Source organism: Bombyx mandarina, chromosome 28 (assembly GCF_030267445.1).
Source record: "Bombyx mandarina strain Sakado chromosome 28, ASM3026744v2".
NCBI lineage: Eukaryota > Metazoa > Arthropoda > Insecta > Lepidoptera > Bombycidae > Bombyx > Bombyx mandarina.
In genome coordinates this window covers 9,900,692-9,925,806 of record NC_143233.1, presented here as the reverse complement: position 1 = coordinate 9,925,806, position 25,115 = coordinate 9,900,692, and the positions used below count along the sequence as shown (strand labels likewise).

Here is a 25,115-nt window from a genome sequence, read left to right as displayed (position 1 = left end):
ATAGATGGCGCTGTATTAAAAAACACTACACTGAGAACGTCTAATGTGTTCTATCTCATTCTCTCGGCGGCTGAATCCTATACATTTATGTGTTTGTGTCTCTATGGACTTATTATTTCGTTTCATCGAGTTTGAAATCACAACGATTCTAAAGAAGTTTCACTTCAAAAAAAAAAAGAAATCAAAGTCAACTTTTATTATATCTTTTAATTTTAAAAATAGCAATACAGTCTAAACGCTGTGAGAGAGGCGTCTGGAGGTTCAAAAGACGTAGTTGTTTCTGAAGGTGAGGATGCTGGCCACGTTGAAGTAGTCTGGCATGGAGTGGAGCAGCGTGGCGTACTCCATCGAGTATTGGTGAGGATGGTGGAGGCGGTGCGCGTGTAGGGACAGCCGCAGCGCCGCCCCACCACCCAGCGCCGCCCCCACCTGTACCATGTCACCATGCATTTATACTGGTGGTAGGATCTCTTGTGAGTCCGAGCGGGTAGGTACCACCACCCTGTCTATTTCCGCCGTGAAGCAGTAATGCGTTTCGGTTTGAAGGGTGGGGCAGCCGTTGTAAGTGTACTGAGACCTTAGAACTCATATTTCAAGGTCAGTGGTACATTTACGTTGTGGATGTCTATGGGCTACAGTAAGCACTTAACACCAGGTAGGCTGTGAGCTTGTCCACACATCTAAGCAATAAATAATAATAATTTTGGAAGTTGTCGTGGCCTAAAAGATAAGACGTCCGGTGTATTCGTGTTGAGCGATGCACCGGTGTTCGAATCCCGCAGGCGGGTACCAATTTTTCTAATGAAATACGTACTTAACAAATGTTCACGATTGACTTCCACGTTGAAGGAATAACATCGTGTAACAAAAATCAAACTACTCACGTTTAGAGTTACGTTGAAGACAAACGGTTCAAAGGGTTCCGTGTACGTGGCCACCGAATGAAATATGACGTAGAGCGGCCTGCCCCCCCACTGCGCGGAGGGGGACGCGGGGGACGACAGCGACCACCCCGTCAGCGTGACCCCCTCTGACGGCACCAACGTTATCAGGTTATGTGCTGTCCCTGTGCAGACAAGCATGGGGCGGGTAAGACCTCAAGAGTTCGACGAGTAAATTAATCCATAGACAAAGCCCACTGAGTTTGTCGCCGGATCTTCTCAGTGGGTCGCGTTACCCATCCGGTGGTAGATTCTACGAAGCACGGCTCTTGCTAGGGCCAGTGTTAGTATCACTCCGGTTTGACCCCCGTGAGCTCAACTACATGTTAGGGCGAACCTGAAATAGTCTCTCACGGCTATCAGCATAGGTAGGGAAAAATCTCAAACCGATCGAACCGGGGATATTTTTTTTTTATTGCTTAGATGGGTGGTCGAGCTCACAGCTCCCCTGTTTTTACGTGGTTACTAGAGCCTGGATCTCTTGTGAATGCGCACGGGTAGGTACCACCACCCCGCCTATTTCTGCCGCGAAGCAGTAATGCGTTTTGGTTTGAAGGGTACAGCAGCCGTTGTAGCTATACTGAAGTCTTAGAGCTTATATCTCAAGGTGGGTGGCGACATTTACGTCGTAGATGTCTATGGGCTCCAGTAACTACTTAACACCAGGCGGGCTGTGAGCTCGTCCACACATCTAAAGCAATAAAAAAACTTTTACTAGAGGTACGTATAGAGCACTCACCGGTCATTGTAAAGCTGTAGACACAAGTGTCTCCAACGCAGCTGCGGGAGGACAGCGCCACGCCCGCGGGGGGGTCAGTGGCGGTGGGCCCCCCCGTGTACAGGAACAAGCCTCTAGCCCTGGAACATATGGCGGTACTGGTGTGACGCTGCGGGGGTAGGGGGTAGGAGGTTGGGGGGGGTGTCAGCGGGGGGACTCACAGGTTCCTGGCGAATGATGTCCTGTACAGCGGCAGGTTGCAGTAGACGTGCCTCTCACAATCCTCCTCAAAATCAGTCCGCGTGTTCAGGTGTATCCCTGTAAGGTTAGTGGTGAATTTACACTAGGGGCAGTCGGGGCAAGTTCCCCTAGGGCGGCAAAATTTTGATAGTAAAAATATTTTTTTTTAGTCTTCTCAAGATTGCTCAATGTAATTAATTAATTCTAAATAATTAATAATATTCTTTTTAATTGTTAATAATTCAAGAAATTCATCATTCATCCATTATTTGTGAATTATAATTTTGGCACTTATGGTAAAAATTAATAATCAAAATGATTTAATCAATTTATTTCCTTGGATATTTAAAATAATAATCGATTATTCTATTTTCACAGTAAATTAGTTATTTTAATTTTGAAAAATAAAATATATAATCTATAAGCTTAGGTCAAATTCCAGTATTGGGGCGGATTTTTTCCGGTGCTCAGAAGCGGCATTAAGTTTAAAACAGGCCCTGTGCAAGGTCAAACATTATTAATTTCACCGTACCGTCTTATACAATAATAAAATTGGCAATACCATACCTTTAGTTTTTAGAGCTTGCAACACTCGCTCCGTGGTGTAGGCGTCCTGTCTCGATACAAAAACTCCAGTTGTTTGATCTGTTTGTTCGCCGTTTATATTGTATGTCGTTATTTGTGTGTGCTGCGGAAAGGGGAAAGCAATTTCTCTTGGCCTAAATAAATTCTGTCTTTTTAATACGCTTTTATTAGCTTCAGACGTATGTATGTTAGTATGTAACGGAATCTTTGGACATGATTTTGACCCCCTTCAAAACGTCGGATTAACTCGAAATTTAACAGTTTGATCCGTTATCAAAAAATTAATAATCAAAATGATTTAATCAATTTATTTCCTTGGATATTTAAAATAATAAATAATAATAATTAATATTTATATAATATAATTTTTTTAATATTTTAATATTTATTTTTTATCCGGAACAGATGGCCGTTGGGGCCAGAAGGTTCTTGAGTGGCGACCGCGTACTGGGAGACGTAGCGTGGGTAGGCCTCCCACAAGGTGGACCGACGACCTATTAAGGTTCGCGGGGATCCGCTGGATGCAGGCTGCGCAGGACCGGTATTTGTGGCGAGGCTTGGGGGAGGCCTATGTCCAGCAGTGGACGTCCATGGGCTGATAGATAGATCCGTTATCCTTACTAGGATAATCGGGATTAGCGATTTTTTGTTTTCCTGACCCCCGGAGGATCACCTATTACTTGGATAAGCTACTGACTGATTCAAATAAAACTTTTGAACAACTGAGAAAAAATATATATTGAAAAAATTAAAATTCAACTAAAATATTAAAAATAAATACTATTATAGTTTAAAAAACTTACTACGCTTTTATAGAAAATCCAACTAAAATATAGAAAATAAATTTTAATTATAATTAAAATATAGCTATTTCCACATGGTTCGGTTTAGCGCAGTGCAGGGACACTTACAAACCAGTAGTGCCTCTGCACGCTGGGGACGGAGACCGCGTAGGGCTCCAGCGGCGTCAGGGCGAGGGCGGCGGCCGCGGCGCCCAGCCCCGCCAGGGACAGCCACAGGCGCCGCCTCGAGAACAGTAGCTCCACCCCGGACTGGAGAGCACACAACTTGGCCTCTCAGTCACTCGTCGATAACACAGAGATATAATGATATGGAGTATTCCACCACGCTGTCTTTGATGGCCAACTTTAGCCAAACTAGCCCGTTAAGCACTACTTTTTTTTATCGATTATGAAAGCTGAGAGTCTAACGCATTTTTTAAAGTCACTCAGAAACTATTTAATCACCTGTTTAGGTTTTTAATTTAAAGTTGAAAATGTAAGTCTTATTCACCGACCGTAATTTTTTCTCTTTACACCAAAATTTTTACAACTTCTAAAAATGTAACGAAGCTGGTTATTTTATGCATAAAATAACAACTCATAGAAAATTAATTGCAAAAAAAAAGTATCGAAAAATCTTCTAATTTTTTTAATTTTTTTTTTAAGTGGGTCAGGTCGTAAATTCTCGAAAAATTAAAAAAAAATTCATAACTCGAAAACTATCAAAAATCGCGGAACATACATGGGGGTGATTCGGATACCCCACGACACGAGGGAACTAAAATTTTTTTTTGGACTTCAATGTTCCGGCCACCCTGTATAACATTTAAAGCCTGTTGGAGTTTGAATGTGTAAGTAATGGCAGGCAACACTTGTCACATACTTATTACATAGGGACTTTTTGGCGGGAACGCGAGGAGTGAAGTTGTGTGATTTGTTTTATTTTGTCTATTTAGTGTTTCTTCAGGTTTAAATGTGTAATAATGGTGGTTTATTAACTGTTTAATATCTGTGAAAGTGCACAAATGTGGGAAAATGAAACAAAGCTGCTGGACGTAACTTTTCGGGTTCCTCCAAAAAGTCCACTGAAAAAATCTCAGTAAATGACCACCATTTTACTGCGATTATATTTCATCCCATATCATCTCATTTCATTAAATTTCATCCCAGTTGATTAATGTCTCAAATTAATCATCTTCATTTCATTTCACTCCATATTATCATTTTTCATAAAATTAAGAAAATAAAGTAAAATAAGACATGACTTAAAGGTCTTAGTTACCAGGTCATAAAATCTCTTAAAAAAAAAAAAAACTTATTACATACACATATTACTGGTGGTAGGACCTCTTGTGAGTCCGTACGGGTAGGTACCACCGCCCCGCCTATTTCTGCCGTGAAGCAGTAATGCGTTTCGGGTTGAAGGGTGGGGCAGCCGTTGTAACTATACTGAGATCGTAGAACTTATATCTCAAGGAGGGTGGCGCATTTACGTTGTAGATGTCTATGGGCTCCAGTAACTATTTAACACCAGATGGGCTGTGAGATCGTCCACCCATCTAAGCAATAAAAAAAAAGAGTTATTGATCCGAAACTCTTTCCATTTTCATAAGGTGAGAGTAGCTAGAAGTGTGTGACATGTGGTTAAAGTGAATTCGAATATAATATCAGAACGAGACGAACGTGAGAGACTTTTCTCTCAGCAGGCGCCGGATGAAGAACACAATGATCAATAAACTTTACAGTATGCAAAGCTTCAAATACATTGCCGGTTTAGTTGGTATTGTTACGCCGGTAAGAGTAACGCCATCTATCGCCGAATAGTAGCGCCTAGAACGCTCGAGAAATACAACGCCATCTATTGTCAGATATCGGAAACAAATACTAGAGAGATGTGTGGAATATTCTCGATAATTCTAGGAATGAGGTATCGGCTATAAAAACGTTGTAGGGATGTCACGCAGTCAGTCAGTAATCGGAACTGCTCGAAGCGAAACAGCGAACGGATCATCTGAAGCGAAGCGGAGGAAGCGAATTGAGAGTTTTAAAGTGTTTGTGAAGTGTTTTAAGTGTTCTATATTAACCGAAGCGAGTCATTACACTGCAAGACAACTTTTTTTTATGATTGACGGTTTACTGGTAGCCCGAAGGCCTTTCCAGTTTCCCCAGGACAGGTGGGCGAGCAAAGGCTCAGCCAGGAGGGGTGGGATTTGCTAACAGCTGCCCGAGCGCCTCGGAAGGAGATCTAACAACTCAAGAGCAGCTGCTTCGCGAATGAGACAAGACAAATACTTGTTTATGAGTGGTGCTATAGGAAAATATTTTCTTCTTTTTTTTCCTTGATAGCCTTGAGAGGCTTTTTCAGCTTCTCCTTCACGTGTAGGTGAGCTCACGGGGCTTAAGCCGGGAGTATTGCTAACACGAACCCTACCAAGGGCAGTGCTTCGCAGAATCTACTACCGGATCGGAAACGCGATCCACTGAGAAGATCCGGCGAGAAACTCAGTGGGCTGTGTCTGTGGGTTAATTTACTCGATTTCTCCTCAAGTAATCACACAGGCCGTTGACCCCGCTGTGTGGTGGGACATCAGTACACGAGAGTAAAAGCGAGCTATTTGTGCATGTCAATGACAGTGTTTGGGCACTGACCACGGCGGCGCTGACAACGGCGGCGAGGGCGACATTGACGGCGGCCACGACCAGGTCGGGATTCGCAGACGCCGAGCGCGCGACCGTGGGCAGCAGCAGAGCGTTCAGCCGCAGCGCCAGGCTCATCGTGAACATCACGCACGGCAGCGACACCACGCACTCCAGCACTAGGTGTTGGTAGGCTGCAAACGTTATGCTCACGGATGCTCAAGGTTCATGGGCGGTTTTCGTTAGACGATTACGAAGAATAGTCGTCTTTAGTTGTTAAGCGAGTTATAAAGTTGTGTGCTCAGGAGTGCTCACACTTGATCAATAGCTTCTTGATGATGTTACAGCATAAGTGAATAATTAGAAAGGTTAATTGTAATTTTTTAAGGTAACGTAAATTATGCTCATGAGTACTCACGGTTTTTTGATACTTATAATGATAGCGGTGATGAATACTATTGAATGGTTAGTACTTTATTCGTATGATGGTCGTTGATCAAAAAAGCATCACAACTAAATCAAATGAGACCATCATCGGTGTAGTCCAAGTCAATTAAACATGTCTTCTGAAGATAGCACAATAACTAACTGATCAGATCTTAATATTTAAATGGAATAACGTGAGAAACACCCGCCTTCAAACAAAACAATCTTAAAATCTTCAAAATCGGTTCACCTAGGAGAATGTTATGAGGCAATTAAAAAAAAGACAGTCAAACCGAGAACCTCTTTGAGGGCTGTTCATCAAATAAAGCTCCACTCACCCTTCAGGCGGACGGTTCGGACGACGGACGACGTCACCAGTGACGTCACGGACGTCATCAGCAGCGGCACGCTCAGCGCGTAGCGCGCCGTCGCCAGGCTCGGCACGCTCATCGACACTGACAATAGCACTGTCAGCACGACCCGGGTAGCGGTCATGGCTTGTAAGGTGCGAATCGATCTGTTCAATCCGCTCTGAAATGTACCAGTCCACATCCATCCCTTATTCTTTCTTTTTTAAGTATGGCAATCGGCTTCTTGCGACGCCATTGTTGCTAGTGTCGAGTTTATAAAAATTTTTAATCATCAAATTTAAATAAATATTTTGTCTATCTATACATAAAATTGGAGTGTCTGTTTGTCACATTTTTACAAATTTTATCTTTTTGTTCCGGCTAATCTCTGGAACGGTTGGACCGATTTTGACGAGACTTTCACTGATAGGTAGGCTGATGATATAAGGTGCAACTTAGGCTAGGCGGGTCGCTATATGAAATATAATGTGAATTGAAATGAGGTACGGTTATTAATTTGAGATTTTAATCAATTGTTCTGAAGCTATCTACAGCCCCCCCCCCCCCCACCCCCTTATTACGGTCGCTTCGAATATCCTCCCTCACACCACGTTTAGTCTCTCCAAGCACTGGTCACCGCACTCGTCAATGTCGATGAGGAGGTCAACGCGCAACCTAACCCCTAGACACATCCCACTGAATTCCCCACCGGATCTTCTCAGGAGTTGCAATTCCGATCCGGTGGTAGATTCAGCGAAGCACTGCTCTCAGCCAGCTAGGGCTGGCCTTAGCTAATTCTCTCAGCTTGAGCCCGTGAGCTCATTTACTGGTATACGCGTAGCTGAAAAATCCCCTTAGGCTTAAGCGAAATTTAAAACCACGCTGTACTGAGCTGATCTCACCTTGCGGCTCCTCCAGGAGTCATACAGGTGAGACGCAGTCACGGCGCTGACCAGATACGGCACCCAGTACAGCGCCACCACCAGCCAGGGTCGAGATAGGTACCTGCAACGCAGTCTTGCATGGGGAATTTGGGTCACGACCAATTTTTCTGTTAAGACATAGCTGTTTGAGCCGTGAGATCGACTTTACTGGTGGTAGGATCTCTTGTGAGTCCGCGCGGGTAGGTACTACCGCCCAGCCTATTTCGGCCGTGAAGCAGTAATGCGTTTCGATTTGAAGGGTACAGCAGCCGTTGTAACCATACTGATACCTTAGAACTTATATCCCAAGGTGGCTGGCGCATTTACGTTGTAGATGTCTATGGGCTCCGGTAACTAGTTAGCACCAGGTGGGCTGTGAGCTCGTCCACCCATCTAAGCAATAAAAAAAAAAGATAGAAGTCTTATATACGCTCTCACTCTTCCAACTGGAAAGCAATATAGTGCCTACCCGCGCAGGTTCACGACATCCCTTGTTTTATCCCATTATGTTATCGTTGTTGTATAAACAAGGTTTGTTGAATTAAATTTGACTCACAGAAAACTAAACCGATTAAAAAGGGGAAGGTGCTCACAAAATGCTTGTTATTTTAATATTGGTTGTGGTCTTCTGTCCCCGGGGCATTGTTCTGGATAGCTGGAGTTTAAAATACACGGACACAACGCACAAGTTGATTAGCAAAGCTTGCGAAAACAATACTTTCGCCCACTAGGAGGCGCGTTGTAAATCTTCACAAAACCGATAGATAGCGTGGATTAGGAAAAGGGATTTTTAGTCGGTCCCCTAACAATCGTCAAAAGTACCAGCATCCGCTGCGTTAGAGACCACACACAGGTACCCCGGCTAGTGAGTGTGGCCTACCGTAGTTGCACCGTGGTGGCCACCATCAGCAGGGTGACCAGGCCCGCCACCCCCGCCCCGACCAGCAGGGCTGCCACCCGACCCGCCACGGCGAACGCCAACTCGCGCACCGTTGACAACCCTGGGACATATGGGTACGCGTCTAAAGATTACAGATCCAGTCCGGATATCAAGTACCTCAATATTGCAAATTGTAAGACATACTGGTAATACTGGTGGCAGAAAGTCTTGTGAGTCTGCTTGGGTAGGTACCACTACCCTGCCAATTTCTGCCGTGAAGCAGTAATGCGTTTCGGTTTGAAGGGTGGGGCAGCCGTTGTAACTATACTGAGACCTTAGAACTTATATCTCAAGGTGGGTGGCGCATTTACGTTGTAGATGTCTATGGGCTCCAGTAACCAGTTAACAACAGGTGGACTGTGAGTTCGTTTACCCATCTAAGCAATAAAAAACAAACACTAGTGTAGTTCAGATTATTGTATAAGTATAGGACCAAGCGTATGCCATTAATATAATTTAATAATTAATAGTAATTTATTTATTTCTTTCTTTCTTAAAGGTATAGTACAAATACAAATGGAAATTAACCTTATAATTTATTTTGTAGGCCTTTGAAAGAGCTGAAGTCTGTACTAGGTTCAAAGACCTGTATTACTGATCTCTAGGCTCCCTCCTTATTAGAATAGATTAGATTGGGTTAAGTCGTGAACAGAGTCTGCGGACTAGTGTTGAGAGATCATTAGGTGTTATCATTTAAGAAGGTCATTATTCGTGTGTGTGTGAATATGTGTATCTGCATTTATGTATGTTTTTTATTACTATTACATAGATAATTAATTGATTAATTGGGCTCAAAACAAAAAAGCATTAACATTGTTAGAACACTCCTGACAGGCCCTAGTACTTACGAGGCCCCACGAGCCACACGTAGTGCGCTGTGCTGACGAGGGCGGCCAGGACCGCGGCGGCGTCCACCAGTAGGGACAGCGCCGGCGACTGCCACACCACGAACCAGTTGAGGTAGTCGTAGTACACGGCGCCGGCAGGAAGGACCTGCGACGGGGGACACGGGGGGACTCTCACTTCAGTGGCGACGGGACGGATAGACGAGTTCAGGATCGAGCCCCATGTGGGATCCCACAGACTCATAACGTGGGGTGTTCGCATTATTTCAAAACGATTTTACTAAAGATCTATAAAGCGCCCTGTAAACGATCAAATTTGTTTATCAAACTTTTTTTGTCTACTGCCCACTTTGAGAATAAGTTATTTTTTAGCGCCCCCATCTTTTCACCTACTTAAAACCTATAATTATAATATATAAACCTATAATTATAACTATATTGAGAACTTAGTCGGTGTCTAGGAGGCCTGGATGAAATTACAAATCGCCTCCCAAGCCTTAACACAATGCCCCCCTTTTTCCCTGGATCTCTTGCCGCCCGGTTAGACCTGCAGCGCCCATAAGGGGGCGTTATCGCCCACTTTGGGAAAGGCTGGCTTAAACGATCAAACCAAATATCAAACAAGTTTTTTAACTTGCCGTAGATTCGGTTTTCTCCTCGCCGTAACTAAGTAACGACTGAGATCTTGTTTGACAAATACCCTCATACACGTTCAAACTTGTTTGTCAAGCACGACGTCAATTAAGATTTCCATCAAACACGTAGACTTTGATTTTTTTAGGGATTTTATGACCTGGTAATTTTTTCAATTGACTTTTTGGAGGATTCCGAGTAGTTACGTCCAGCGGCTTTGTGTCATTTTCCCACGTTTGTGCACAAGAAACACTAAATAGACAAAATAAAACAAATCACACAACTTCACTCCTCGCGTTTCCGCCAAAAAAGTCTAGACCGTTTGAAAAACGCGTCAAACAAAGCTGCATACTGACAAATAATTTGACAAACACGTAAAATTTAACAAACAATTTGATATTTTACAGCGCGCTTAAGAGGTTTGAACCAATTATACCGGCACAATTGGGATTATGCTCTTATGCTTCCGGGACCTCGAAGGTAAGCTGACCTTGTGTCCGATGTCGTCCCGGTCAGCCAGCTGGGTGAGGAGACCCAGCAGCATGTCTCCGGCCCACTGCAGCACGCCCGGCCGGATGTACTCCGGGCGGTCGAACCTGGTGTGGTACAGGTTGCCCCACTTCGTGAACGCTATGTCAACACCTTCAAACAAACCCAAGATTCCTAATTTTTTAAAGTTCATGGACGTTCTTACTGTGGCAAAATGTGGCAACCCTGTAGTAGAATTATTTTGTCCGTGCAGTTTGGGTCAAAAAAATCGGAGCGGTGAAGCGAGTATTTCGCTCTCTCTTCCACTCACGAGCCTTATGGGCGGGCATAGTGATGCGCATTATTGTTGTCGATAAGCGTTATCGATAGTGTATTTAGTTTTGTCATTATATGGGTTAGTGATAAGAATGAAAGAAAAAATCACTAATCTCACACTTACACCACATATCGCCGCAGCAAGTTAACGAGAACGGCAGAAATTAACACTTTGCAACTTTTCGGGATCTATTCTTATTTCAGTGAAAAAATTTAACACATTGTTGATAACAACACGTGCAAATATTATTTTGAATAAATTCTGCCGTTTTGATACAAAACAAAGGAGTAGCCATTGTGTCACTAAAGAAATTCAGAGAACGAATGCATAAAAACACATTTCTCTTCGACATAATGTACTATAATTTTCAGGTAGGTACAACAAATGACTCATAACATAACAATGTCTCACCACCCTTCGTATACCACCGCGCCGCCGTGTACCTGCCTTCTATGACTCATTTGTTTTTATCGATAATGGCGTTGCGTCCGCGCAACATGCTCACCGCCCTAGCCGAGCTACGTTTTATGACCCAAGCTGCACGGACAAAATAATTCTACTATATTCTGGTCGCACTTAGCATGTGTTTAGTATTATATACCAAGAGAAAAAAAAACAAAACTTCTTTGTAAATCAAGTTTCATTGAAGCTAGACAGCCACGCAACACAAAATACAATCCACCGACCGAAACAAATGATAGGTACATCGCAACATACAAGTATATTGGGTTGCCAACATAAAAAATCGTATTTATAAAACATCGAAAATTTATTATTGCAAACAGCGAGATGTAGAATGATGTATACTGTAGACCTCCTGTGAGTCCGCACGGGTAGGTACCACCGCCACGCCTATTTCTGTCGTGAAGCACCAATGCGTTTCGGTTTGAAGGGTGGGGCAGCCGTTGTAACTATAGACCTTAGAACTTATACCTCAAAGTGGGTGGCGCATTTACGTTGTGTATGTCTATGTGCTCTAGTAACCACCTAACACTAGGTGGGCTGAGAGTATAGTTACAACGGCTGCCCCACGCTTCAAGCCGAAACGCATTACTCTTCACGGCAGAAATAGGCAGGGTTTATATAGGCAGGCATTTCCTGAATGTAACTGGTACAGTGCATGTGTAGGCGCATGAGACACCGAATGAAGAATTGTAAGGCGTAAGTGCGGACGCGCCCTCACCGTGAATGTCTCCGAAGTCTCTAAATATCCTGAAATCCGTATCGGACGGTATGACCCCTGAGGAGAAGAGGAACTCCCCCAGGCTCTGAGCGCTGGGCCGGGTCACGGCCGCCTTGTATGCGCTCAGGATCCTCGGGTCAGTCACCTGAGGACACGTTTGGTAGCAGACAAACTATTGAAAGGCTAATGCCTACCTATGCTGATAGCCTTGAGAGGCTATTTCAGCGTAACCTTAACTAGTAGGTGAGCTCACGGGGCTCAAACCTGACGACGTTGCTAACACGAACCCTAGCAAGAGCAGTGCTTCGCAGAATCTACCATCGGATCGGAAACGCGACCCACTGAGAAGATCCGGCGAGAAACTCAGTGGGCTGTGTCTGTGGGTTAATTTACTCGTCGAACCCTTGAACGTTGACTGATGCTTGAGGTACCTAAAAGCATCGTTAGTGGACCGGGAGGATGCGAAATGACGTGTTTTGGGCGACGTCGACTGCTTTCCATACTGTCCGCAGGATCCGGAATGTAGTTACCGGAGGCCACAACGAGAGGGTTCTCGTGTCGCTCCTCCTGCAGTGGTTCTATTGCATATGCCCCTCAATAATAACGCAATATAAACGCAGACTATGGCATTCTTGAATACATCGTTTTTATATAAAGACGATTTATTGCTAAAGCGCAGTAGAACAGATTTGGCTCGAGTATCGGAAACACACATCGTTTTGTACTATAAACTCAGTGCCAGTCACAGTGTTCTTTTTTTTAAAGAGCTCCTTGCTCCACCCCGTAACAGTTCCTCATAAAAATATAAGTACCTGAAAAATGGTGGCCTTCCCGTTGCTTCCAGCGGAGTCCAAGTTTACGAGCGTCGTCACACCCTTGGACCAAGGATGCTGGAGGAAGCCGTGGCTACCCTGAAATTGCAGTCTTCATGGATATCCCCTCATTGCTTTAGTGCTGCCGATGGACAGACGTGTATACGGTTCACACTTCGAAATGTTATCAACTGGAAATCCCAGTTGGAAGAGTGGGACAGTCGACATACTCCGGTTGAGACTTCGGCCTCATGTCTCAAGGTGTTGTGACACTCGTGTTGCAACGTCCATGTATAGCTACTTAAGGCCAAACTGCCAGGCAGACTGCAAGCTTGTCTCCTCGTGCAAGGTTCGGTCCAGTCCCTGTCATGACTTAAGGCTTCACCTGTAAAGGATTCTCCTCGGCGCCGTTGAACAGGAATATGATGTTGTGTTTGAGCTTCTTGATCCTCTTGGACATCCTGGCTAACGTCTCGGCCATCGCGGCGCAAAATATCACGTTGTCTGATGCCCCTGTTCCCAAAACATGACATTTATATGGATATTTAATCGACGAATGAAAAGCCATTTGGTTGGTTGGCGATATTTCGCTCAATATGCGACATAACAATAGCATAATCAAAGATCCATTTTATTTGGTATTAGTATCAACAATTCGATGTTTTTAATTGAGCTTCAATTATGTTTACCCCATTGGAAAAGCCGAACAAGTTTTTTTGTCAAGGATATTTTCTCCAAATTTTAAACTTTAAATGATTCCCTGTGAAGTTGCAAAAATGTCATTTGATCGTCGTGGCTTTGCCTCTCGGCAGCAATAAAAAAAAAATTATTTAAGTTTCCGTAGGCGGTAAAGCTGCCGAAGCCCTCTTCTTTTTTTTTTTGAGGGATTTAATGACCTGGAAACTAACACCTTTAGGTCACGTCTTATTTTAATTTATATTCTTATTTTTATGAAAAATGATAAAATGGAGTAAAATGAAATGAAATGAAGATGATTAATTTGGGACATTAATCAACTGGGATGAAATTAAATTAACTGAGATGAGATGATATAGGATGAAATATTATAATCTTAGTAAAATGGTGAGATTTTTTTAAGTTGACTTTTTGGAGGATCTCGAGAAGTTACGTCCAGCGGCTTTGTTTCATTTTCCCACATTTGTGCACTTTCAAAGATATTAATTAAACAGTTAATGAACCACCGTTTTTACACATTAAAACCTGAAGAAACACTAAATAGACAAAATAAAACAAATCACACAACTTCACTCCTCGCGTTCCCGCCAAAAGTCGAAGCGCTCTTCCCCAACGTAGGACCATAGGAGCTTATAGAAACATTTAGAATTTAAAGGTTCTTATTCAAATTTCAGCGTACTCACCCAAGGCATACGGTACAGAATCGTAATGGCAGTTGACGAGGATCGAGCTGCCTATGGTGCCGTTGCCATGGAAACCACTCTCTCCTTCCAACAGCGCTGCAATGTTGGAGGCGCGGTCGTAGTAGCTGACAAATGGCGCCGCTGACTTTAAGAAGTAATCTCCTACGGCAAGCGAGGGCTTTGTTCAAACAAGCAGTTCAGAGCGAAATACCAAAAGTAGGCGATTTTTTTTGTTGCCTAGATGGGTGGGCTAGCCCACAGCCCACCCGGTGTCAAGTGGTCACCGGAGCCCATAGACATCCAGAACGCAAATGCGCCACCCACCCAAGTTCCAAGGTCTCAGGCACAGCTACAACGGCCGCCCCACCCTTCAAACTGAAACGCATCACTGCTTCCCGGCAGAAACAGGCAGGGCGGTGGCACCCACCCGCGCGGACCCACAAGAGGTCCTACCACCAGTAATTACGCATATTATAATTTTGCGAGTTTCATTTTTATTATACAATGTTATTCCTTCACCGTGGAATCCAATCGTGAACATTTGTTGAGTACGTATTTCATTAAAAAATTTGTACCCACCTGAGATTCGAACACGGTTGCATCGCTCAACACGAATGCACTGGACGTCTTATTCGTTAGGCCACGACGAATTCGAAATTATTGGAATAGGCACTTTTTGTTGCCTAGATAGGTGAACGCGCTCATGGCCCATCGGTGCTAAATGATTACGGTAGACGTCAACAACCTAAATGCCGCGACCCATCTCGAGACAAGAGTTCTAAGTCTGCCTTACAGTACAACGGCTGCCCCAACGTTCTAATCGAAACGCATTACTACTTCGCGGCAGAAACAGGCAGATATCTGGTACCTACCATGCGACCTCGCAAGAATCCCTACCAAAAGTAGGCAAGGCAAACTCACACGGGTAGATACCGCATTTTTGGCCTAAAGCAATTAGACATTTCGGTGTCTAAAGTAGAACAGCAGTTGTATCAATGGTTGACATTAATTTTATATATCAATGGGGAGGTTGTCTATGAGGGCCAGAGACAGTTTACGGAAGTACCTAAGCTAGTAGCGCTACCTGTGACAATCTGCCAGTCAGTCTTAACATTCTGGTTCGCAGTGGTAGCTATGCGGTCCAGTATCGCCTTCATGTCCCTGGTCTTGTTGAGATGGTATTCCGTGCCGCAGACCCTGGGCTCCTCACCCATTATCTCGTATAGATATCTCCACGACGACTCCTCGCTGACTCTGTCTGTTGTCTATAAAAGCATTGCAGGTACCACGTCACCAGAGGAGACGCAACAACACAGAGCGTAAAGCGTTTCCCATCTGTATTTTTTCCGCAAGCGTCCTAAGATTCAGATCGCCAGTTGCAAGCGTTGTATCCTTTGGCGTTTATTTTACTAATGCTATGTACATGAGTTTGCAGGCCCGCACGCTCACTTATCAGTTGCAAGGAGCCACTCAGACGCTGAGTGCAACATAAGATAGGTAGCTCTCAAAATAAATGATATCTCAAGGCTTAGAACCAATTTACAGATATCCAAGCGGCCTTTGTAGTTTATCCCCTCATAAAAAGGTCTTCTCCCGGTTATCTAATTTTTACTTTCGAATCTATTATTGTTGTTAATATCTAACCAGACTTCTTCGATTCTCTTTTAAATACCGCTAGACATTAATTCGTACAGGATTCCATTTTGGCCTGAAGTATTTCGGTATCCCTTTTAAACTAGATTGGAAACGACGAAGATGTATTTACGAATCTAGGTAATTAATGACTCTGGGGTGTTCTGTGAGCCTGCATGAGTAGCTGTCACCGTGTTGCCTGTTCTCAATGCGAAATCATATCGAGTTTGGTTTAAGCGACATTTATCTTTTTAATTAAAGGTCCGTTTTAATTTGGTATTAGCATCAACAGTTTGACATTTTTAATTGAACTTCAATTAAGTTGATTCCGTTCATAGAAGTCTGAAGAAGTTTTTATTGCTATGATATTTTTTTCAAATTTTAAACTTTAAATGACTCCTGTAAAGCTGATGGTCTACAGAGACCATGTCAGCGTCGCCGAGCTAGTAGGTGAGCTCACGGAGCTCAACCCTGATGACGTTGCTAACACGAACCCTAGTAAGAGTCGTGCCTCGCAGAATCTACCACAGGATCGGAAACGCGACCCACTGAGAAGATCCGGCGAGAAACTCAGTGGACTGTGTCTGTTTGTTAATTTACTCGCCGAGCCCTTCGTCGCAACTCGCAAGCGACGGGTTCGACGAGAACCGTGACCGGTTACTCTACTGGTAAGGTTACTTCGTACGCAGTTCATAAATGATTAGCAACTCAAAATATTCTTCACTAATATGTAATCAAATTCCGTAACTAAGCTCCAGATTGACCTAATTGAAAACCGTTCTGCTAGGGTTAATCCTTGCTTGCGTATTATTAATTTTAGAACGCTCAGCAGCGAGAACAACTGAATTTTCAATTTAAAAATCACAAAACAGAGCTTTAAAAGTTCTTAACGTAATCCGTACAGTCTGCATATAATTTTCAATTATTTAGTCTCAATTTGTCTAGTTGCAATTCAGCGAATCTCTTTACCACTTAATGTTCTGTTGTTATTCAGCCTATTTTAATATAATCTTAGTTTTAATCCGTGGCAAATCACAAGACCATAGCAAAGCTGTTGCGATAATGCCCACGCTGATCCCACCACCGGTTACAAACAATAAAAGCGATCCTACGTCTCGGTTAATATCTGAATCTCGGAGCGGCGTCGGCAACTCATCTTCCACCAGCTGCGTCAGGTATCCTAGTAAAAAATATGCACCCAACAACAGGACTATATACGGACTTGGTATCTGAAAAAGAGATATACGGAGTTAAAAAGGCCCGAAATTCATACGTTAAGGACCAATATCAGATGGTAGATAGAGGCTGCGGGCTGTTCTGATCATTTCTGACGTCAATCAATCATTGTTTGATGGTACATCATGTCTTAAGATGGAGATGGTTCTCAATAAAAATAGTAATAAGGTGAGGTAAATTATCTTTTTCGCTAAGATCTTTTTATTCGATGTCTTATACATATATTGTGAGTTCGTATGAATCCTACAATGAAGGAATAACATAAAGTTGTATAAATTTAAATTGCAAATTTGCCTTGTTAAGGTTAGATTCATACGTATTTTAAGTCTAAGTATAATAATATAATAAATAATAATAATAAACATTTATTCCAAACACAAATTAAGTACAAAAAATAAATAAAAAAGATAACAAAAATAACGAGGCTTGGAAACGGTTACCGGCTCAGCAATGCCTAACAGTAACGAAACAATCGGTACTGCGGCGCTGATCTTCCGTCGGCACCTGCGGAGTGACGCGCACACCAGCATCAGACCGACCAATACACAACATTGTAAAATATATTAAAAAATAAAAAGAACACGAATAATAAAAATGAAAAACAGTTATGAAAAGGACAACAAAATGACATTAATAAATTAATTAAATAAAAATTGCAGTTGCAAAGCACAATTAATTACGAGGGCGGCACTGAAAATTTCGGGAATTAACGAAGTGACACAACATTACTATAGTATAGCTGCGTATTTGTACGTAAAATGCATTCCGTTTTAAAGGGTGGGAAAACCGTTCACATCCCAATCGAGACTTTCACCTCCCATATCAAAGTTGTTTAACAAATAACCTTATAAAGACTAGACCAAAGATAGGAAATAACAAGTATATGGCCCGACACATAATGTAAACAGATTGGCACTGAGACACAGAAAAGCGCATAGAAGATAGAGAGCATAGAATGATAATACCAGTTTTAGCTGCGAGATAATAGACCCCTTGTTGCGTAGTGTTACTTGTGAGCATCGAATTAGGCATTAGGAACAATATAGCTGGTTAACAAATTAAGTTGTCGTGGTCTAAAGAATAAGATGGCCCCTTGCAGTCGTATGGAGTGATGCGATTGTACCACAGGCAAGTACCGATTTTTCTACTGAAACACCTACTTAAGTCATGTTTATGAATGACTTCCATCGCTCGATCCTCGCGGGCTGGGTGATTCGCTATCGAGGACGTCCTACCTTCCGGTTGACGCAGGTGATCACCGACCATGGTGTTTCGGCCGGTAGCTGCACCAAGTCGTCCAGAGAACCGACGATGGAATGCCACCATTGTGACCGCGTCGAGGACCCGACTAAGCAGCTGCTCCGTATGGCTGGGGCCTACCATGTCTTCGTGTGTCGGATATCCGTAAAATGGATTCCCCAACGTAAAAAAATGGTACCAATTTTTCAAATGAAATTGAAAGTATATCGCGATGAAGGAATTACATTGTGTAATAAAAATCAAACTGGGATTTTTTTTATCGTAATTACTAAAAGTGGTCTTGAGAGTCCGCATGAGTAGGTACCACCACCCTGCCTATTTCTGCCATGAAGCAGTAATGCGGTTCAGTTTGAAAGGTGGGGCAGCCGTTGTACTGTAAAAACTGAGGCTTAGAACTAACATAACAACTAAATAAAATAAAATAAACATCACAAGGTTGACGTCTATGGGCTCCGGTGATTAGGTAGCACCAGGTGGGCCGGGAGCTCGCTCTTAGCAAAAAATAGTAGATATTCATTTAATACGATACGATAGTTTAAGCTATAAAATTAACAGGAAAAAGAAAAGAATTCAATTCCAATTAATCAGTTATTTAACAACTACCGAAAAAGTATATTTTAAAATAAAACACCCTTTATATACAAGTTGACCACACACCCACACACACATATACCCGAGATTAAGTTCGCAAACACTTACGGCGTCAACTGCTTCGTACAAATGTTTCCCTTTCCTCGACATTTCGTATAGTACCTAAAAGTTTATTGATATCATATTACACGTGGCTTTTGTCATGTTTTTATGCACACACTATTTTTTATATATCACTTTCTTTTTTTTTCGTATCCTTCCTATGCATTGAGGCTATTTTAGCTTCGTCCTAACATGTAGGTGAGCTCACGGGGCTCAAACCGGAGTGTTGCTAACATTGGCCCTAGCAAGAGCAATGCTTCGCAGAATCTACCACCGGATCGGAAACGCGACCCACTGAGAAGATCCGGCGAGAAGCTCAGTGGGCTGTGTCTATGGGTTAATTCGCTCGTCGCAAGCGATGGGTTCGACGAGGACGGTGACTGATTCTTACATCATTATTTGGCTATCAAAGCCCATAAAAGACAACGTGAATTCCACCACCCTAACTCAGACATGAGTTCTAATCCAGTTTTACAGTACAACAGTTGTTCTTCAAACCGAAACGCATTACTGCTTCACGGCAGAAATAGGCAGAGCGGTGGTACCTACCCGTGCGGGCTCACAAGACGTCTTTTCACCAGTAATTACGCAAAATTTTGCGGGTCAGGTTTTTATTACACGATGATATTCTTTCACCGTAGAAGCAAAATCGTCGAAGGCAATTGTAACATTCGATACGAATGCTCTGGCGTACTTATCATTTAGGCCACGACATAGTACTAAAGTTTGACATTGTGTACACTCTTAAAATAACAATTAGAAAGTCCTTAATTTAAGAAATAAAACTTTACCTTATTATTAATAATTCACTAGAAATATATAAAACGGTTTTGTGTGCTATTTACTTAAGTCCGGAGACTTCATAGATATTGCCACGATAAGATATAAACATAAGGAGCATGTTAAAATTCAAAGCATTTAATAAGTTTCAAACTGGTATCGAAATGTGATTTATTTATTTATTTTATTGCTTAGATGGGTGGACCAGCTCACAGCCCACCTGGTGTTAAGTAGTTACTAGAGCCCACAGACATCTATGAGGTAAATGCGCTACCCACCTTGAGGTATAAGTTAAAAGGTCTCAGTATAGTTACAACGGCTGCCCCGCCCTTCAAACCGAAACGCATTACTGCTTCACGGCAGAAATAAGCAGGGCGGTGGTACCTATCCGCGCGGACTCACAAGAGGTCCTACCACCAGTAATTACGCAAATTATAATTTTGCGGGTTTGATTTTTATTACACGATGTTATTCCTTCACTGTGGAAGTCAATCGTGAATATTTGTTAAGTACGTATTTCATTACAAAAATTGGTACCCGCCTGCGGGATTCGAAGACCGTTGCATCGCTAGGTACGAATGTACCGGAAATCTTATCTTTTAGGGCACGACGAATAAGTGATAATTAGGGGATCGTGGTAGGCAGTTTTGAATGTTAGAAATGTGACGTATATTTAAATAACTTAACGACAAACTAGCGACATCTATACTGTAATGTGTGTGATTAGAGTATTATTATTATCACAAAATAATTTAGTAGTGATTGAAATGGAAATGCTTCGTAAGGTGTGAAAGATCCTTGCCAACGGAAATAAAAAAGCGTTACCTGCCAGTTGGTTGTCTATGTGCTCCTATTAAGGCTGCGTTTTTTTTCTACCTATGCTGATAGCCTTGAGAGGCTATATCAGCTTGGCCCTAACGTGTAGGTGAGCTCACAGGGCTCAAACCGGAGTGATGCTAACACTGGTCCTAGCAAGAGCAGTGCTTCGCAGAATCTACCACCGGATCGGAAACGCGACCCACTGAGAAGATCCGGCGAGAAGCTCACTGTGTCTATGGGTTAATTCGCTCGTCGAGCCCTTCGTCGCTAACGACGGGTTCGACGAGGACAGTGACTGGTGCTTGTGGTACCTAAAATCAACGTTAATGGATCGGGAAGATCCGTAATGACGTGTTTTGGGCAAAGGCTGCATCACGCTTCTGCTGAGACCCGTATATTTCGAGCGGACCCCTACATTACCGCAATAGGAAGATTCGCTGAGACTACATTATTCTACATTAGGTCGAAACGGCATGAGAAACGCGTGTTCAGTTCTTCAAGTCTCGCTCCAGATGTACGGGCATCCTTGCACCGACAATGAAGACCGAGCTAGAATTGGGATCATACGCTGATAGGCGCAGATAACAGAGCTGAAGAGCACTAGATATTCAGGTCCTTATTTCGCCCTTCGCCCATTAGCTCCAATTAACTTCAATTCATGATTATACTTAGACGTGGTTAAATTTGGAACCATCAGCAGTACAGAGTGACTTGGGTACGCTTACAATTTTATTTATTTCCACGAACGAGGGTAACCACTCATAAGATGGTCTATCTGCTTGTCTGTAGCCAATGGAAATAAAAAATGGTGCGCGTGTAACTTGGTGCACGTGAAAGAAGTGAAACTTCTTTTGTGGTTTGTAGTATTGTGGTTTTCTTAATTTTTCATCCTTAAATCAATTTTCTCTTATAATAGGGAATGCTGTGTACAAAGCTCGCTTTGTCCTTTCCCTCTCCACGGTCTAGACGCTCTGTCTATTTTCTCACTCTCGCTCTTCCTAAATTGTATCTTTTCTCTCTAGCCGTAACGAATCTGTCGCGAGTTAAATTTTACTCTCAACGCGCCTAGAGAAGTTTCACTTCAAAAATATAACAGTACTCCGTAAGGCGCCTAATCACATAGAGAATGGACGCTAAAACTGCCTGGGACAGTCTAGACCTACAAAACGTTAGTAACAAGTAATTGAAACACTTTTCACAGAAAAAATCAATAAAGATACCTGACAGCTTTGAGTGTGACAGTATCATAATGGATTTACAATTTATTACACCATATTAATACTATACTGATAACATCTGGGTTTAACTTTTTAGAAACATATCAATAATAATTATGGATTCAAATGCCACAATTTATCTGAGCAGATATAAAGACTTCATTTACCAAACTATATCAGGGGATCTAGTAATTAATGGGTGTAACCTAACTGTAAATTCCAGGATCAGAAACAACAACACATTGCTAGTGACTCACTAACTAAAATTAGGTATAACAAGGGCACAAAGAACAAAACAATATTGTTACAATATAGAAACTATCCTGAGGTGTGAGATCAATTTATGATACAATTTATACAGGTATTGTTAAACATCCACCGCACCATTTTAATGTGAACTTATTAGCAGAAATAGATAAAATGTGTGGCATAAATGGACTTCAACTCTACCAATAGTTGTGCACATTTTTTTTTTTATTACTCCGTATATAAGCAGAAACTTGATTAAATTCACAAAATGATTAGGTTCATTTATCTTTTGTTTTTCCTGATCGAATACATTGATATTATACCACCACTGCTCTTAGCAGTCATCTCACTGAGACCTTTCACACCCAGGTATCACAAAACATTTACCATTTACATTTACCACTCATTAAGTCTTCCAGATTGTGTTTTATTTTTATTCATCGATTGGTGTTCTTACCCTTTGCCAAGGTTTTTCTTTTGGTTTAATCTCATCATCTGTTGGCACTCCAGTGTATTTTGGTAGGATATCCTGAAAATACAAAACGCTGAGCATATTATGATCATGTATCTCTTTGTGATGTGTCACTTGCTCTGTAGTTTTCAATCTGTATTCCAATGAGAGCAGCACGCTAGTATTTTTTCTATGGTGCATCGATAGACTCATATCAAACATAATGTTAAATAGTTACAAGGTCTCAATATCACCACCCACTTAAGGCATAAGGTTCCAGTCTTGATTGAATTGTATAACAGCTGTCCCACTCTTTAAATTGGAGTAATAACTGCTTCACAGTAAAGATATAAAGGGATGTGGTACCTACACAAATGAACTTACAACCAGCCTACAGCCAGTAAAATATATATTGGTGTTTTCACATTTAAGTTCATGAATTGAATAATTTATTGATCAAAATCTTCACACGATTATCTCAACTCCCTGAATAATTTCTTTCTTGTAGGTATCCTTTTCTGAGTCACTTATTGCAAGTAAAGAGAATTGCCCCACAGATTTTAGTTAAATCATGTAGAACGAGGATTCCCAGAGTGGTATTGTAGCAGGGAAGTATCTTTTTGTACTTTTAACTCTTTACTGGATATTGTGTCTATCTTACTATATTACTGGATCTTGTTAAATTTTGATGAGAAAATTTAATGTTAAGTTTGCTTACTTAATCAGCCTTAAAGTTTTTAAATTGGTAAGTATTATATCGATGGGAGAAATTAGAGATAGGATTTATAAAGTGATTTGGCTATAGGGGTCTGAGGTAACAACTATAATTTTTCAATTAGAAAATTTTATGATAGAAACCCTGGCTAAGCATATCAAACATTTAAAATTTAAACAGCAATTCCCCAAGTTTATGACTCAATATAATTATTAGGCATAATCTTGTTTTTAAAGAATCAAATAAAAAATCTCTGTATTTCAGATTTGCCAATCAATCTCAGATTTTTTTTACTATTTATCAATGAACTTCATAACCTTAAAATAAATTGTCGATTCGATTAATGTTAAGTACTAATAAGTTAAACAACAACAAACCATAGCAATTCCTTTTCTCTGTTTAAAACTATCACTTTCATCTTGTTCAATTACTTACCATCTTTCTATTTAAGTCACCTATTATTAGAATGCACCTTTTTGTTTATTTTCAATCACACCAATTTATTATCTATTGCACATAATGCTATACTCTTATCGACTAGGACTAGGTCTTATCGACATTGTACCCATTTAGGTAGGTAAATTGCATTGATTTTTGGCATTATTTCATTCGTACAGTGGACATACATAGATCTACTGCGCATGCACATCAACGATCTTCACCGAACAATGCTATGGAATATTGGGAATAACTAAAAGATCCAATATTAAACTACTAGACGTAACTAGTAACTAGACCATTACTCGATGTCATAGATATTAGTTATGCTCCAATTTACACTGCGCCGCTATGACTGCTGTGCTATTAGTGGGTAAAAAATCCTTTTTGGACTGACAGTATACAGTCGCAGTGTCCTCGGGGACATTATCATCATCAATAAAAGACATTATAAATCGTCGCGATTTTGCTACCGCGTACACCGAGGATCTCAGTGCTTTGACCACGTGATCACTTTTACCCCTCATTTCAATAAGCCGGTGATTAAATTGCTTGAAAAACAGTATTTCTATTCTAAACTGGTGGTAGGACCTCTTGGAGGTGCGCATGGGTAGGTACCACCGCCCCGCCTATTTCTGCCGTGAAGCAATAATGCGTTTCGGTTTGAAGGGTGGGGCAGCCGTTGTAACTATACTGAGACCTTAGAGCTATATCTCAAGGTACATTTACGTCGTAGATGTCTATGGGCTCCAGTAACCACTTAACACCAGGTGGGCTGTGAGCTCGTCCACACATCTAAAAGCAATAAAAAAAAATTCTCAAATATTCAGTTTTTAAACCTAACAAAATTTAAACAAAATTTTATTTGTTGAAGTAAAAACAACGCCAACAAACGTCGCTGTACTGTATCCAGTATATTGCACTGGGTTCCGTTTTAAATAGAACTAGTATTAAAGGAACGGCTTCGCAGTATCTATACTGAAATGACGTCACACCCACCAATGCTCGCCGTGTAAATCGGAACATAGCCATTATTTAACCTAATATTTAAACTCGAAGTATCGATATGTAATTATATTGGAGATGAGCTGTTCCTATTTCCTATGCCTTCGGTGTTAAAGCTGTTTTAATTTATTTGCCAATACTTAGTGTATTTATAAGTGAAGCGGGAACATTTTTGCGATCTAGAAGAAAATAAAGTTCAGAATTCTCACACATTGCTGCATAAGTATTATAGTAGGTACTATACATATTTGTTAAAGTTGCAAACGTTTTTAGAGCTGTGTTGAGATTAAAGGATAGTTAAGTGATTTTAAGAAGCCATGTTTTGTAAATTAAGTGCAAGAAGCATCTGTGAAACTGCTATGCTCAAGTGGAAGTAAGCCTGTGATGTGTCCTATTTGTATATTCCTTCTTTGGACTGAAT

The 25,115-nt window shown here is 41.7% G+C and overlaps 1 protein-coding gene across 7 annotated transcripts; it reads right to left on the bottom strand.

Annotated features, from left to right (window-relative positions):
• Positions 1 to 184: 184 nt before the first annotated feature.
• On the bottom strand, positions 185 to 24,017 carry LOC114246863 (putative endoplasmic reticulum metallopeptidase 1-B). 7 transcript variants are annotated; one of them, XM_028179581.2, is made up of 21 exons: positions 23,629 to 23,946; positions 22,543 to 22,614; positions 19,027 to 19,080; positions 16,944 to 17,060; positions 15,284 to 15,464; positions 14,200 to 14,361; positions 13,206 to 13,333; positions 12,821 to 12,919; positions 12,009 to 12,153; positions 10,511 to 10,662; positions 9,391 to 9,535; positions 8,483 to 8,603; positions 7,582 to 7,684; positions 6,668 to 6,860; positions 5,916 to 6,097; positions 3,396 to 3,536; positions 2,467 to 2,587; positions 1,881 to 1,977; positions 1,681 to 1,799; positions 885 to 1,066; positions 185 to 429 (listed from the first exon to the last, which is right to left on the bottom strand). In XM_028179581.2, the coding sequence occupies exons 1-21, from the start codon at positions 23,629 to 23,631 to the stop codon at positions 262 to 264; spliced, it is 2,685 nt and encodes an 894-aa protein (XP_028035382.2). In that variant the 5' UTR covers positions 23,632 to 23,946; the 3' UTR covers positions 185 to 261. The 7 variants fall into 7 exon arrangements, with proteins under 7 accessions (XP_028035382.2, XP_089595234.1, XP_089595235.1 ...); XM_089739108.1 differs by having other exon boundaries at positions 23,687 to 23,946; XM_089739109.1 differs by lacking the exon at positions 19,027 to 19,080 and having other exon boundaries at positions 23,687 to 24,017.
• Positions 24,018 to 25,115: the final 1,098 nt, after the last annotated feature.